The sequence below is a fragment of the Sciurus vulgaris genome (assembly GCF_902686455.1).
Source record: "Sciurus vulgaris genome assembly, chromosome: 4".
NCBI lineage: Eukaryota > Metazoa > Chordata > Mammalia > Rodentia > Sciuridae > Sciurus > Sciurus vulgaris.
Window position 1 is genome coordinate 66,756,225 of NC_136464.1, and position 17,201 is coordinate 66,773,425.

The 17,201-nt window shown below is 39.2% G+C and overlaps 1 protein-coding gene across 26 annotated transcripts in view; it reads left to right on the forward strand.

Moving 5' to 3' along the window:
* ANK3 (ankyrin 3) overlaps positions 1-17,201 on the forward strand; it is a 621,742-nt gene that overhangs the window by 510,263 nt on the left and 94,278 nt on the right. For 13 of the 26 annotated variants that reach the window (XM_079136414.1, XM_079136437.1, XM_079136438.1 and 10 more), the window contains 2 exons: positions 8,565-8,618; positions 15,949-16,072. In XM_079136414.1, coding sequence (XP_078992540.1) covers positions 8,565-8,618; positions 15,949-16,072 — 178 coding nt within the window. The remainder of the gene's footprint in view (positions 1-8,564; positions 8,619-15,948; positions 16,073-17,201) is intronic. The other 13 variants (XM_079136426.1, XM_079136419.1, XM_079136429.1 and 10 more) reach the window with 1 other exon arrangement.

Sequence of the window (17,201 nt, forward strand, 5' to 3'; positions counted from 1 at the left end):
CCAAAAGGCAAGAGGTATGTGTGTGTTGGGGGGAGATTTTTGTGTGGAATTTTTTTGTGTGTGTGATTTGTGTGTGTGTGTGTGTGTGTGTGTGTGTGTGTGTGTGTGTGTGTGTGTGTGGTGCTGGGAATTGAATCCAGGGGTATTCTACCACTGACATATATCCCATCCTTTTTATTTTTATTTTGAGACAGGCTCTTGCTAAGTTGCCCAGGCTGGCCTCAAATTTGCTATCTCCTACCTCAACCTCCCAAGTCACTGGGATTACAGACTTGTGCTAATGTGCACTGTTGGGATATTTTCTTTTTGCAGTGCTGGAAATTGACCCCAGGGTTCTGCACATGCAAGGCAAGTACTCTACCTCTGAGCTTCACCCTGAGTACCAGGAGTGGTGGTGGTTTCGTCATTGCTGTTTTTAGCAGCAGCAAAAATTGTTCTTCACCTTAAATTTTATCATTCTAGGACTAACTTTTAAATCATGTCAGTTAACTTTTTGCCTGATACTTCTCTGCTTATAATTGGTGCTTCAAATAGATGTTACATAGTTGCATGCATCTGGCAATGATAATGGTAACTGAAATGCCAGAAGGAAAGACCAAAATTCATTCTCTGTTGAATACCACGAATTCAGTAGGGTGCTTGGCACATGACAGAGCTTCAGTAACATGTGTGGTTAGTTGTGTAGAAGGAAAGGGAGACCCAAAGGAAGGATAGTGGTACTGGTTTTCTAAGAATAGGGTAGAGGATTTGCCTGCCATATTCCTTCCTCTTTCCATTAAACCCATTTTCACTGAGAGTTATGGGCTGTGGGCTGAATTGATAAACAGTTTTATAATGCCTCTCCCAAGGCATATTTGCATCTTAATAGTTAATGGACATAAAAGAATTTCCAGCTAAAGAAAATGATATGTTTACTGTGATAGGGCTTTATTCTAAAACAAAGTGTGTTATATCTTTGATATCCTCTCTTTGCAATTGGAATTGTTTAGAGATTTTTCACCTACACTCTCCCCTTCTCTAGTTATATACATTTCCACTTAGATTCTCAGATAATTCATCAAGCCCTAAACATAGTCTTCTAAGAAAGTGTTTCTTTCCACCCTTCTCCATTGGTAAATGACTCCCTCAACCCAGCCAGAGCCTGTGAGTTATATGCCATCTCCCTTTTCTTACCATTCATATCCAGTCCAGCAAGTCACATCAGTTCTACTTCCAGGATGCATCTCAAATCCCTCTTTTCCTGTGCATCTCCATTATCACAACCCTAATCCAATACATCAGCATCTCTCATGGGATACTGCAGAGGCCTCCTTTATAGGTCTCCACTTATTTCAGAGACTCAGCTTTCTGCTTAGCATCCACAGCAGTCCTTTAAAAGTATCAGTTGAATCATGTTATTCTATTCTCCAGCTTAAAACCCTCCAAAGCCTATAGTTATACTTTTAAGATTCACTCATGCTCTTGCACATAATTTTAGTTCATTCATTTTTGTGTTTGTATAATTTTCCATTGAATGTCTATAGTGCTGTATTGAAGTTATTCATTCTACTGTTGTGACTTGTTTCCAGTTTGACCATTTGGAAACAAAGCTGCTACAATCCTTCTTATATGTCTCCTGGTACACATGGACATACACTTTTGTAGGCTTTAGATCTATGAGTATAATTTCTGAGTTGTAGGTTATACAAAGACAGGAGAATTCATTACAACCAGGCATCAATAGACTAGGATTGTAAGATTAGATAGGGAGATTAAAAAACAAAAAAGCAAGGAAAAGAATATTGTAAAGAAAGGGATTGCCATAATGAGGGAGGAGAGGCCTGTGACGGGGATGAGAAGACTTCTGAGGCACTGGTGGTTTTCTTTGTCTTGATCTGGATGGTGTTTGTTTTACATCAATTTGTTTAAATGTACATTTACATTTTATGTATTTGTGTTGTTTCATCTCATGATATAAGTAGCCATCCTCCCAAATAATACAAATGCACCACAAAATAATACAAATACACACCAAAAGAAAAAAAGAAAAGAAAAAAAAGAAAATCCCTCCAAACGCTTTACATTATACTTAGAATAATCTGGTTTCTTTCCATGATCAACAAACCCCCTGTGATAGGGACCCTGGCTATCTCCATTTTCCTCTCAATCACACTTTCTAATGCCTTCCTAGTATTCGTCTTTTATTAGTCATTAATTTCAGGGGGAAGAGCAGATTTGTTCTGTAAAGGGCAAGTGATAAATATTTTCAAATTTTCAGGCATATGTTCTCTATCACAGTTACTGTCCTCTGCCATTATAACACAAAAAGCAGGCAGAGTGTCTACCTGGGTATCCGGGTATGGCTATGTGACAATAAAACTATTTATAAGAGTAGGAAAATTTGGCTTATAAACTTAGTTTTCCAAGCTTTTGATTAATTTTGTTCATTTTCTTTCAAATTAGACTTAACTGTGTAGGAGCAGAGCTATCCTGGTCACTGTTAAAGCTCTGAGAACATGCACACACGTGTCCTCATTTACGAATGAATGCACGCACTGGCCTGCCTCCATACATTTATCTGAGACTCTGCCCCTGTCTAGAATTCCACATAAATGAACACTTTCAGCATCATAAACAAGCTGCTTGCTCATTTATTGAGCTTGCGATGTGCTAGGCATTAAACTATAAACACTTCATGCATTATGTCATTTCATCCTCACAGTGAGCCTGAGTTAGGGCCATTGCTATTTGCATTTTATAGATGTGGAAAAAAGTTTCCATGAAGTTAGGAACCTTGATCAAGGTCATGCAGATGGTCAATGCTGGGGCTGATATTGACAGCCTTTGTACTTCACTTCTGCTCTAATATGGATGTTGTCTGGTAACTTGGATGAATGCCCTACAGCTGTTGAGTTATTTAAGTTTTAAATGAGATCATTTATAAAATGTTTAACCTAAATTTGGCATGTGGTAACATCTCAGTAAGTATTGGTAACTTACCTTGTTACCTTACCTTGATTAATTTTCTAAAAGTACTTGAGAACATTATTAGTACTAGTATTAATCCTATTATTCCCGATTTATATTTAGTCCTAACTTAAAGCCCTAATTTAAGGTTTTATTAGTCCTGATTTACATTAAGGAATCAGGCTGAAAGAGTTTTAGTATTTATTCAAGTTTAGATAGTCAGTGAAACTGGAATTTGAATTTAGGTTATTTGCTTAGACCTGCACAATGAGATGGTGTAAGCAAAGAAAAGATCACATGATAAGGAAATTCAAAAGAAAGGGAGATGACTAAAGGCCTCAAGAAGGAGCTTGAAAAGCATTTTAAAGAATAGATAAATTTGGACAAGCAGAAATTACTGGGAGGGGTGGAGGAGGGTGGGGATTGAAAAAGAGATGTTACAAATTCAGAAATTGTTTTGGTCAGTATCAGAGACAAGCCTCCACAGGAGCTCAGCAGTGGGAGTGTGACGCCAAGTCCTGGCCTAGGTGAGGTCCCTTAGGGTAGGGCACAGGTAAGAAGAGCAGCTGTCTGGAGTCCTCAGGCACACTGACATTTAGAGGGATGTGGAAGGATATGGAGAAGCAGCAGTGAGGGATAGAGGCAGGCTACTAGAAGTGTGGGTTCCAGTGGAGGCCAGGGAAGACGCTTTCATGACAGAGTTTTCCATGGAATGTGCCAATCAAATGAGTACCAGCAATATAGGAAACTTTGGTAACCTTATCAGTGGCCACATTCACATGACAACATGGATATACACACAGGGGAGAGCACATAGGTCTCATATGGGCAAGGAAGGTCAGACCAAAGTGTATGCTTTTCCCCCACAAAGCTAAGACAATAAGGAGCTAAGCAACCTGTGGAATGTTTAAGAGATGGTAGGGAGTGACGTGTCCTAGTGTCTTTGTTTACTTTAGACAACAGGCTGTTTTTTTTTTTTTTCTTTTTTTCCATTTGTCTGAAACGAGTTGTAATTCTGAATGTGCCATTCCCCTTTGAAATAATTTCTGCCCCTGTCCATCTACCTGAAAAGTCTGACCTGCCTCATGTGAAAACAGGTCCTCATCTAACCACTTTTCATCCCTCCTGCTCACAGTAGGATCCTTACTACAGAGTGAAGAAAGGTAAACCCAGGGAATGTCAGCACTGAGCCTGAATCCGTGAGGGAAGGCAGGGCTGTGGGCAGACAGCTGGAAGCCGTGGAAGAGGGTCCTGATCACTGGGCCAGAACCTGAATGAAGACGAGAACTGAGAAGAGGTCCCACACGTCTTTGCCTTGAACACGTACATTGCTGGGGTATTAGTTAGAAACAAAACCAACCAATAAATGGGTATTTATTGCCTGGCTTTAATGATGGGCAATTGGGTATAGGAAAGGAGGTCAAATCCTTGCCTACAAAATACACACTCTGCTGGGGCATGGTGGCACACGCCTGTAGTCCCAGCAAGGCAGGCTGACAGGCAGTAGGGTCACAAATTAAAGGCCCTCAGCAACTTGGGCCTTAAGCAAACTTAGCAAGACCTTGTCTCAAAATTTTAAAAAAAAGGACTGGAGATGTAGCTCAGAGATAAAGTATCCCTGGATTTGATCCCCAGATCCCCAATACTGAAAGAAAAACAAAACTCTCTCTGTCTCTGTCTCTTTGAATCTCAATCTCTCTCTCTCTCTCTCTCTCTCTCTCTCTCTCTCTCTCTCTCTCTCTCTCTCTCTCTCTCAGCAAAGTGTCTGTTACCTTTTATTTGAGGGGGTGGGAGGTACTGGGGATTGAATTCAGGGAGACTTAACTACTGAGCTACATTCCCAGTTTCAGTTTTTAATTTTGAGACACGGTCTTGCTAAGTTGCTGCGGCTGGCCTCAAACTTGCAATCCTCCTGCCTTAACTGGAGCTACGGGAGTATACCACCACACCCAGCTCCTGATACTTCTTTGTAAGTACAAGGGAACAGTGAACAAGTTCCTGTACTATACAGTTTTTACATGTCTAACTAATGAATAGCTAAAACAATGAGGTCTTGATTTGGGGTTGAGTTTAGATGAAGAGCCAAGAAAGAATAAACAGAAGAAACCCATTGCCGGACATTGCTGCCTTGAATTTAGCCTCCTAATTTATCTTCTTGTTAGAACCAACATTTTAATGCCTGATTTCACAGGACTAGTTTGTGGCCAGTCTTTATTCATTATCTAGTCTTTACAAATGGCATGGGTTTTCAGTAATGGGAGCAGGGTAGGTAATCTTGTTCTTCTTTCAACCTGCATTCTGTCCTTAGATTTAAGTACTTATTTGACCATTCAGGGTGTCTGATCCTGCTTAGATGACTAAGGTGAATTTCTACATTAGGGTTAAGAAGTAGTGATAAGAATATGAAAACAAATTAATTATGTCTCTCTCAGCATTTGTCTTTTTCTATATCTTTGTAGGACAGACACTGAATCCTTTTTCTTTTCTGGGATGGGTTTGTTTATTAACCCAACCAAGATCACAGGGGACGTTTTTCATTGCTACATCTGGAAAAGTTCCAGCACTGAGTCACGCATGCTTACTTTAGAAACTAGCCAGGATTAAGGAGCAGTAAACTGCTATACAGTTCTTTAAAAAGAGGCACATGCAGCCACAGTGAGCAGAATAAGGTTTAAGGAATGAAATTGGGTTTGTACTCTTAAAAATAATTAATCTGAACAGAATCATTTATTCTGGGGGATGATAGTAGTTTGTTGTTGTTGTGCAAACTTTGCCATTCAAACCCCCATTCTTTTTTGGCCACCTACAAAGCCAGGGTCAAATGAGCAGTTCAAGCGAAGGAAAGAAGACTGAAGTGATGGTCCCGTGAATCCATGAATCTTAAAAAGATAACATGATTCTTCAGTCTTCCCAAGGTCACCTATGGGCACTCATTGCTCATTTAACCATTTTCTCCACTTATCCCATAGTTATCACCTATTTTGAGAAGAAAAGCAAAATAGTATATTTCAGTCCTTGAAAGAACAAGGAATGCAGGAAGATGATGGGAAATGAAGGTTTAAAGTAAAGTCCAGTCCTCTGGTCCTTCTTGACTGAGAAGAAAAGCGGAGTGAAGCACCAGTGGGAGGGCATTTGCTATATTCTTTAGCTTAAGCATGAGGCTGTCAGCTTTTCTCTGAGCCTCCAAACACACCAGGAGGTAATGGAATAGTGGGCGGGGCTCTAGCACCGCATGGTCTTCCAGCCTGATGCAGAAGTTCCTGAACACATGGGACCTCTTAAAGTTGATGGCCCAGCTCTAGCCTCCACACATCACCTCCTGTCTTTTATCACCTCTCAGAATCTTCAGAGTAACCTTACTTTACCTAGGCTCTCGCTTCAAACTGCAACAAGAAAGGAGACATACAGATCTGGAATCTAAGGAACTTTCCCATTAACATGACTTTAGGATAGAATTTGACTTTTAAGAATTAAATTCGAGTGGATCAGGGCCCTAATCCTACTGTATTCCTCTTGCTTCCTAGTTTCGTTGCCTTGATTTTTTTTTGAAAATGAAAATACCAGAAGATCAAAGGAAAAGTCACATGAGCAAATAGTCTTTTGGATATTTTTAGTTGAAAATTTATTGTCTAAATGTAGGATGAGAGAGATAAATCTTTCTACTACGCTTTTGATTTAATGAGAAAAGTTCCTCTTAGAAGTTATCTATACTTTTGTGTCCCGTACTTGAACTTTCGGCAAATAAAAATATGTTAGATCTTATTTTTCATTATTAGCTCCTTTTAAGGGGTTAATACTACACCCGGTTGCTTTAAAGATGAAAAGAAATAGCATATATGAAGCGTTTAGAACAATGACTGGAATATAGTAGGAACCCAGCAAATGGCAGTTGCTCTTTTTATGTCAGATGGCTTCAACTGTCCTGCTTCCTGTTTTAGGATTGGAATTAGGGTAGGATAGCATGAGAGGATGGGGAAGAGCTTCAAGAGTCTGAGTCTCCAGTTTTAAAAAAGAAGAGTAGGTCGACAAAATAATTGCATTTCCATGGATATATGTGCTTGTCACTGGGATGGCAATTGTTCCTCTATAATCCAATTCCAAGAGCCCTAAAGATATGACCCAACCAGCCCATTTCCTGCCACTCATTTATTTGCCTCTCACTTCAGTGAAGCTGCCAGCTTGCTATTCTCAGACCACTCCCATTCCTTCTCTATTTTGCAGTGTCCTCTGGGAATGGCCAACTTCCCATTTCACTCCTCTCTACGTCACATACTCTCCATTGGCCTCTACCAAATCTACTCAGTCAAATGCCATTCTTGGAGCTCTTGTGATAGTTTGTGGTTTCTCTTGCTGCTCTTCTGCCATGGTGTGGTGGTTAAGTTTTGGTTTCTGCAACCTGACTATTTGGGTTCCAACCTAGACTCTGCTCCTGACTTAACATGAGTTTTTTTCTTTTCTTTTCTTTTTTTTTTTTTTTTTTTTTTTTTTTTTTTTTTGGTACTGGGGATGGAACCCGGGGGCACGTGAACACTGAGCTTCATCCCCAGGCATTTTAATTTTTATTTGGAGACAAAGTCTTGCTAAGTTGCTGAGGGTCTCACTGAGTTTGAGGCTGGCCTCGGACTTGCAATCCTCTTGCCTTGGCCTCCTGAGTTGCTGGCTTTACTGGTGTGCACCCACCACACCCTGCCGACATGAGTTTCATAGAATCAGTTAAACTCTTTGAATATATTTCTCCTTTGTCTATAAAAGGGAATGAGGATAACTTAGGGTTGGGAATTAAAACATGCCTGTTCTGTCACTTAGCACTAAATAAATACTTGTACAATGTTTGTGTTATCATGTGTGTCCTGGTCTTCTTTACTGGAGACTAAGTGCTCAAGGGCAATAGTTGGTTGTACTGTCTGGATATTTAAATTGGTTTGCAGACCAGTAACACTGCAGTCCCCTGAAAGTTGGTTATATGTGCCAAAACTAAGGGCCTTTCCTATACCTGTGGAATTGTCATCTGCAGTTTAACAAGAATCCCATCTGATATAAATAATGTGTCTGCATTGAAATTCACTTATCTAATTGAATTCAGTTGTTTCTGAAGCTCGTATTTTAATTACTCTGATAATTCCCACCTACAAAATAGATAATCCTGACAGTCAATACTACCATTAGATTACTCTCATTTTCTTGTAAAATTCCTTTAAACTAGTGATTCTTAAAGTACAATCCTTAGACCTGCAGCCTCAGAATGACTTGGGAATTTGTTAGGAATGCAAGTTTTCAGGTGATTCTGATGCACCCATAGGTTGAGAACTATTGCTTTAAAGCATAGGGAAGCTACCAGAAGCAGCACATGAATAACATGCATCTCCTTCTCCCTGTCTTGTTACTTCGTTTTTCTTTCTTTTCCATCTCTTATAGAAGCAAGTAAGGTAAAATATCATAAAGTCTTTTATTTCTTCTCCATGTTTACTAGATATCCACTGATACTCATTCACATCTTAAGCTCTACATGACAGGCTTATGTATGACATAATACTGTTTCTGGTGGCCAGAACACACAGCTTTTATGATTTATCAGTCCCTATGTTTTGTTTTGTTAATTTTATTCATTTTTTGAATAGGTGATAGATGCACATGGTACAAAATTCCCAAGGTACGAGAGTTTACAGTGAAAAGTAAGTCACCCTCTCCCTTCCTCCGGTAATTATAGTTCCTTCTTCAAAGGAAATCACTGATCTTTCAATCATTCCACACATTTGTTGAGCACCTACTATATACCAAGCACTGTTATGGGCACTGGATGTGGAACCCAAACTGGCAATATCCCTTGCTCCCAAATAACCTAGTATTGTTTGATAGCCAGCACACTTCCAGTAGGTAAACCTAGGGCTCTAGAGTCAAATCAACTGATTTTGAATCCCATCTCCCCATCTTTTTTTCCTCCCAGTACTAGGGATCTAACCCAAGGCGCTGAGCTATACACTCAACCCTAAGAACCTTCCCTAAGTCTGTGGAAGCTGGTTTTTAATTATTTTGTGACAGGGACTCCCTAAGTTGCCTAGGCTGTCCTTGGACTAGTGATCCTCCTACCTCAGCCTCCTGAGTAGTTGGAATTAGAAACCTGTACCACCATACCCAGCCCATCTTTCCCGTATTCTAAGTGGTCTTGGTCTATTTAGTCCATCATTGCAAACTGGGTTTTCTTGATCTTAGAGATAACAATTCCTTTTCAATAAAGTTATGAGAATTGTATAACACATGTATTTATGTGTGTTTATACACACCCCACATATATATGAAGCAGCAAGAACAGTGCCCATAACAAAGTAAATGCTCAATAAATATTGGTGTTAATTATAATGATGTGATTGATCTCTTTCTCCTTTCCTATGGTGCAGACTAGAAGTGGTTAAATGATTTATTTTCTTAGTAGTCTTCATTTCCTCTCTTTGCTATATGATCAAAAAATCACTTTTTACAGAGTACAATAAAATTAAGTTGTGTAAGTTTGATTATTAACTGTGTATAGGACTATTTGCTGAGCTCTCTCAAGAAACCAACTAATAAATCACTACAGTATAGAAATTGTTCTTTATTCTTTCAAATCTACCTTTTTTTTTAAGCCTCATGTAATTTGGAGGTTTTGTAGTATAATTTCACCTTTTTAACGTCACAAAATACATATTGTGGGGGAGATTATTTCACAGGACAAGAATTAAGCACTTCTGAGCAAAATTTCTAATCATATAGTTTGGTATAGTTATATGAAGGAACTTTATGAACCAACTCTGCAACCAGCTGGGAAAACATCTTTCAATTCCTGGTAAAGCAACCAAAATGTTGGGGTTCTTGTTGTTGTTGTTTGGTTCTGTTTTTTGCAAGGGGGGATGGTCTTAAGGTTAAAAAAAGATTAGAAGTAATTACATGTAGAAAGGAGGGTAGGAGGGGAGAAAGACAAAAAAGAGGCACTCCTAAAAAGAAAGCAGTTATAAATATTAGGCTAAGAACTATTTCTTTGTCATAAAAAGGATCATTAGAGGGTATAAAGAAGATTGCCAGGAAGTTGGATTGAGTGTTTTATGTCATGTACTGGACCATTAACATGAAATCTAAAAAGAAATGAGGGTACACCTATTTGGTAATCATTTAGTTTATTTTTTCTTAATCTCCTTTGTACTTGATTTTATTTTGTGTTGTTTTCCTATAGACAAAGTTTATCTATGAATGGTTTATTACAGTGCAGGAAATCTTTTCTCCTCGTAAGAATAAAATACAGAAGAGTAGGAAAATGGGAGAGCTGGGAAATTGAAGTATATGCCTCCAAAGGCATTTTTACTATTGGCTAATGATGGGTTCCAGGTAGATTTGGGAATTTTGTGTTCTCTTTAAAGCATTTTCTATGTTCTGGTGTCTTATTGACATAAATGGATTAACAATAAGAACATTAGGCTCAATGGAAGTTTTGAAAGTCATGAAGTCAATACTAAATAGATGAGACCTTCCCTAAGGCACTGGCCATTGTACTTCTGGTCTTTGTCTATATTGATCATATAATGTGCTAGAGAACTAACTCTGATTTATTAAGGGTGCATTAGGTAACTAGTGTGTGACTTCTCTTCCTTGGCTTACCTTTGGACCTTGTCATTTCTCATTTCTCTGTTTTGGTTACAAAATAACAACCCATCTCTAAACTCAGCAGTTCAATTTAATATTATCTCCTGTGGTTAACTGGGTTCTGCTGGACTCTTGAGATCTTTCATGAGATTGCAGTCAGATTGTGACTGAGGCAGGAGTAACATCATTAAGTATTCAAGCTGGTGTTTTCATTCAGAAGTCTGGCACCTCTGTTGGATAGCTGGCAAAGCTGAGGGCTGGCTGGTTCTCTGTAAAAGAAAGTTCTGCATGTGGCTGCCTCAAGCTTCTTTATAACATAGTAATATCATGGTAATCAGATTTCCTGCATTGAACTGGCTTCCACAGGTGTACTAGGACTGAGACATAACCTTCAAGGTTTCTTTAAACTTAGATTTAAAGGTCATACAAAATCACTTCCCCTGAATTTTACTGTTCAAAACTCTAGCCAACCCAGATTCAAGTAAGAGCCATATGCAAGGAAGGGCATGGAAAGAAGGAAACATGGGTTTATTGCAGTTGGGAATAGAAAGACATCTTTAAAGGCTACCAACATCCTCTTTGCCAAAAGGTAATCAGATTTAACCTACAACACAACTGTTATTCCACTGCTCCACACACATCTAGGAAACAGAAACCTATACAGATACTTCTTGGATAGTGAACATATGTGGCTCTTGATAATAGACATATTTTTTTTTTATTGTAAACAAATGGGATACATGTTGTTTCTCTGTTTGTACATGGCGTAAAGGCATACCATTTGTGTAATCATAAATTTACATAGAGCAATGTTGTTTGATTCATTCTGTTATTTTTTCCCTTCTGATATTGAATGAGAGTCATTTATGGAATTACATTGGCACACTTGTACCCATTAGAAGCTAGCACTAACCAAAATATTTTTGGATTATATAGTAATTAGAGGCAGTTAACAAGTCACTCAGTACAGTTCATTTCAATTCTTTCTAATCTAGTACTAGTAGTCCTACACAATAATTATAGAACGTTTTGCTTATTAAAAGGAGTAAATTATTATTGTTATTTTTATTATTATTTGTGGTATTGGGAATCGAACCTGGAGTGCTTTACCACTGAGCCATATCCCCAGCACTTTTAATTTTTTTATTTTGAGACAGGGTCTTGCTAAATTGCCAACACTAGCCTTGAACTTGAAATCCTCCTGCCTTAAGCTTCCTGAGTTGCTGGAATTACAGGTGTGCACCACCATGCACAGCAATTTTGTTGTCAGTGTTCAGTCATTCATTCATTCAATCAACAAGTATTTTTTGAATACCTATGATGAGTCAGGCCCTGTATTAGTTGATTAAGTTAAGGGATATTTTGCTGCTGTGGTTAGATTTTTCCTTTATCAGTAGAAATAGAAGCGGCTTAAATACTAACTACATGAATTCATGTGTTCAGATATTTGGGCACTGGAGAAAGCTATGTTGTAGAATAAGAGTCACAATATTGATTAAGCTCTCCCTTTGTGCATTACTGAATTCCCCAGAAAGTCAGGGTAGGGGCAGCCATATTTTCCCAGTTTGTAGAGGTTGAAACTCTGACTCAGAGCAGTTACATGCCATTTCAAAGGTCACCCAATCAATAAATGGTGGAGCTTGGATTTGAACCCAGAGAACCAACTGTGCAAAACTGCATTAAAATAATACCATTGCCTTTATTTCTAAATTCCACACTTTAAAAGGAATATTTGCACTGTTCTAAAATGGGAAGTACATAATTATTTACTGTAATCAGGCTATTTTTAAATTAATCTTTAACCAAATGTACTGACAGTTCTTACCATCACCCCACCCAGGGCTTCTTCTGGTTTCATACTGACCAATCCAAAATCTAAGAAGGATGGGTAAAGAAATAATGGAAACAACTTTCATTGAAACTTTACCATATGCCAGTCATCAAGTTTAATTTGAAAAGAGTGCTAAATTACTGTGGCTTGGAGATTTACAAATAAAAATAAAACAAACTAACCTCTTATTAGCAATCATGAACTCCAAAACTATGAGGGAACTTCCAGTATGCCTGGTCCTGGAAAAAAATGACTCCTTGACTCAAGGATCTCACCAGGCAACAGAGAGTCAACAGGTGTTTTCACTGGCAGTACATTCTAACAAGCACACCCACACTTAAAATGGTGAGTGGAGATGAGAGGGATGTTAGGAAGAGTCAGAGACTGGAGAAATTAGATGGAGAAAAGGGCAAGAGGTTCCATCCAGGAGGTACACCCTGTGTGAAGGTTCAATGTCTGAGTTGAAGCAATTCTAGGGACTGAAATAGTGCTATGACAGGCAGGCTGGGTAGGTGTGGCAGGGTGACAAGAGATGAGGCTGGTCACTCACTCCAGGGAAAGGTACATGGCATCACAGGGAGGTTTGAATGAATGGCAGTCATTGAAAAAGGCTTTGCTAAGTAGTTTGGACAGTTTTTTAGATGTGGAAAACCAGAGTAACGATCAGACCTTACTCCTCTTAAACCATGGCTTCTCCTCCCATTCTTAACAGAGCTTGGAAATTATTCTTCTGCTTGAGAATAGTTGTCAATAGTACCAGGCATTATAAAGGGCTTCCCTTCTATTTCTCTATATTTACAATGTTGATTACAGCCAGGCTGATCAGATGAAAGCAGCAGGTGTCATATTTTAATATTGTGAGTCATTCATTTATTCATTCATTTATGCATTTACCCAGGGAAAACAAATTCATTTCCCACCTCATCAGCTCTCTAGATTCAAATTGCTGTATATTTAGGTAACAGCATTCCAAGGGGAATAGATGCATTTTATAAAGCAGTGCTATGGGCAGCTTACTTCAAGACAGTTTCAAAACCCTTACTTTCTAGTCTTAATTTTCCAGCTGGGTGGGTGGAGGTCGAAATGGCCTCTCCAGTGTACCCTGATGAAGAATGCAGAAGCCCTGCTAATTTTTTCCTCATTGCCAGCATAAACAGGGTGGAGCCACCTAGAAGGGAGGCCCTGAGTTCCAGCAAAGAGACAATGTAACAGCAAAGTGGCAGCCACACCTCTTGGGCACTGCCTCCTACCAGGGGTGACAGCGACCTCTTCAACCAGCAGGACCCTCCCAAGGGATTGGCTCCTTTCGCGGGACCTCTCAAGGAGGGAGAACCAGTCAGCACCTCCGGTATTAAAGAGTTGAATTTGTGTCAGAAGCAGAGTAGAACACCCAGCTGCTTTCCCCAGCACGTCTAGCTTTTACTCCCTCGTTCAAACTCCTGATAAAAATCGGTGGGCATAAGTGTGCTCCAAGGTGCGTCTTCGAGAGCTCTGGAAGGGCTGCTTCCGCGCCACACAGTTTCACAATCTCAACTCAAGGGCAGGCCCTCCCTCTCTCTTTTTTCCCCCTCCTTCCACCTGACAGGGACCATAAATAACTGAGGCTCCTGGTGTTCCCAGCTCGGAACAAAGTTGAAAGTTTGCCTGGAGCTCCCAGCCACTCCCCACCAGGGCAACTTCTTTGTTTTCTTCTAATGTTTTTGCTCTACCTGAGTTGGCTGTTTCTTCATTCATATCTGAGAAGAGTCGCCTCCTAATTAAATGCAGCACCTCGCGCTTTCTCCCTACATTTCAAGCTGTCTCAGTTACCCAGTTAAGCACGGAGCGCTGGTATCAAATTACCGAAAATCTACACCGGAGCAGTCCTCATATTTACATACAAATAACTCATGGGCTTGCATTTATGTCACCATTCGGTCCTGCTAGAGGCTTGCCAGAAGAGTTCTTAATCCAATCAGAAGGCGCTTTAAAAGGATGTCTGCGGAGGGATCAAAAGGATCTTAATCTCAATTAAGTGTCGCCAGATTTTTTTTTTCTTTCTGTCTGAAATTTTGAAAATCTTTGCACTCGGGTGAGCGGGAAAAGATGTGTAATTCCTCAGTTGCCTACAAGGAGACCGAGATGCTGAGGGGAACTCGGCAGCCGTGGTGAAGAGAGTGGATCCAACCCAGGGATTGGTTTGCTTGGGCTGGTTTGGAGGTTGATTCTAAATCACTGCCTAAGGAATTCCTGGAAACATCAGGAAAACATTTGATCAGCCCAGCTTGCTGGAAATGGCTTTACCACAGAGTAAGATCTTTTCTTTAAGTTGTGCTTGGGGTGTGCTGGTTTTGTTTCAGATGCAATGAATGTGCAACTAGCCCAGCTGTAAATTGTTACTTAAAATAATCTCTTGGTACTGGATAGCAGTAGAAAGTTGATCTGTTTAGTTTTTACATTTGCAAAAACAGTAGTTGACGGCGTATTTTTAGACCTGATTGGTAGTTTAAAAGTTGAGCGCTGGTGGTTTCCTGAGTTTAAATGAATGGAAATTGTAAACGGTACTGAATGGAGTGGGAAAATAGAGCTGTGGCGGATGAATCACTTACCTTTGAGAAAACACAACATGCACACTTGGGATTTGAAATCTCCTTGGGCTTTGAAATCTCCTTGGGCTAGCCAAGCTTGTGTCCAGAAAGAGAAAAAGGGTCATAAAAAAAGAGTTTGCCTGTGTGTGGAAAGAACTTTTTCACAGTCTTAGCTATATTTTGAGAAGGATGGGAAACATCCCAGAGGGCAAAGACAATTGAAAAACCTGCCCTGTCACTCTTGGAATGTGGTTTTCCATGTGAGGTCACGTTAGCCATGTGTAGCTAGTAAAACTATTTTATGTGATTAACTCTTTGTGTTGATAGTTAAAGAACAATTTTATGTGGTCCTCCTTTCAAATCCTTATTTTATCTTTGTAGAAGGCAGAATTGCTTTCTAAGTAGATTTCAAGCATTGGGACAGCCTGACTGAGTTTATTAATTTGATAAGTTTAGAAACAGTTCAAAGTTAATGTGTTCCAAGGTCCTCCAAATGAGCAGTTATAGCACACATAAATAACTTGCTAGGTTCTTACATAAGCCCCAAACCGAAGTCCTGTGTGTGAGAAAACCATTTTTTTTTTTTTTAAAGTTCCCTTCCCACAAAAATTTTAAGAGCAGTAATGAGATAGCTCTCATTTTCCAATCCATGTCCGTTCAAACAAGCTGTCCTCATCATGGGTGAGCTGAGGAAAATTCTGACGCACAAGATCCACCTTTCTGGGCAGCTGGGGCTCAAAAAGGTGGAGGACAGAGTTAGGGGGTGAGGTTTGTAAATTGGTACTTAACACTTGGAGCTGGATGCATTACTTAAATTCACTCTTTAAATTGTGCGCTAACCTCTACCTATGCTTTCTTCTTCCTAAATGGTAGTTACAAAAATTATCCAGGGGCTAAGGGAAGATGGTAATGAGATAATGTATAGTTTTCTCTGCAGGTGGTACGCACTCAAAAGGGAGCCTTCTGATTTTGTCTTGCTCTGTACATCTGCAGGTGAAGATGCAATGACAGGGGACACAGACAAATATCTTGGGCCACAGGACCTTAAGGAACTGGGTGATGATTCCCTGCCTGCAGAGGGTTACATGGGCTTTAGTCTTGGAGCCCGTTCTGCCAGGTAGTTTACTGTTGCTGGTTTTCATACTTAATTTAAAACAACCATGATTTGTCATAAACCAACATCATTTTCATTTTCCACATTATCCCAGAACGTACTCTTTGGATGAGGGTGTGAATTTGGTGAACTGTTCTCAAACACATGCTCTGCTGTTTTCCTTTGTGGTTTTTCAGTCCTTAATTTTATGTGATCGAACATGTTAATTGTTTGTTCGTTCGTTCCCACGTTTTGCAGTCATGCTTCAAGCATAGTAACAAATGAGCTCACTGACAACAACTGGGAGAACCAATCCAGGTCACATGTTTCAAAATTAAATTTTGTTCCATATTGAAATAAAATCTTAATTGCAAATCAGTAAGAAATATGTATGTAGGTGTTTATTGTTTATTTATTATTGAGACTTCAGAGAGAGCATCCTTGAAAAAAGTATATTTATTGAAATTATCTATCGAGTGTAGATGATCCCTTCCAAACTATTCCATTATTTTGTTTGTAAAGGGACTTGTTATTATAGCAATGACTTTTACCAAAAGTCATAGACAGGAATGGTGGTAAATTCAGTCCTTACAACTGAAGCGTAAAACTTTTGTATGTGGAAAACCTTGACTCAAACTTTTCTTACACTGTTTGAAAGAAACAGGACCTTGTCCAGAATTTGGAGACTTCTTTTTCCCTGGTGTGGATTAACAGCCTGTTTGCTGACAGTCAAGTTATTTTAAAGCTAATAATTAAACCTTCTAAGCCAGAGCCCTGAGGACATTTTCCTATAGTTTAAGAATCTGTTGTAAAAAGTTTCATTGTCTAATAGTAAATGGCACTTCCCACAAAGTAAACCTTGGAGTTTATTCTCAGTGTGGTTGGTGTGGCCAGTTTAGATATTGAATTGATTTTCTTCAAGTTAGTCTTTTTAGAATAGAATTTTGAACCTCACTTAGTAGAACTTTGTCTTTGTAAATATATATTTAAAAGATGTTAAGCTCTTATTGTAGCAGGTGTCATTAACAAGAAGAAAAGCAGCTTTAAAAATATGCAGTATTTTAGGTAATCACAGCAACAAATTACAATCAAAAATATGAAGAGTCATAAAGGATCTCAGGATTCTTTGTATCTTGTGTAGAGCTCTGTAACT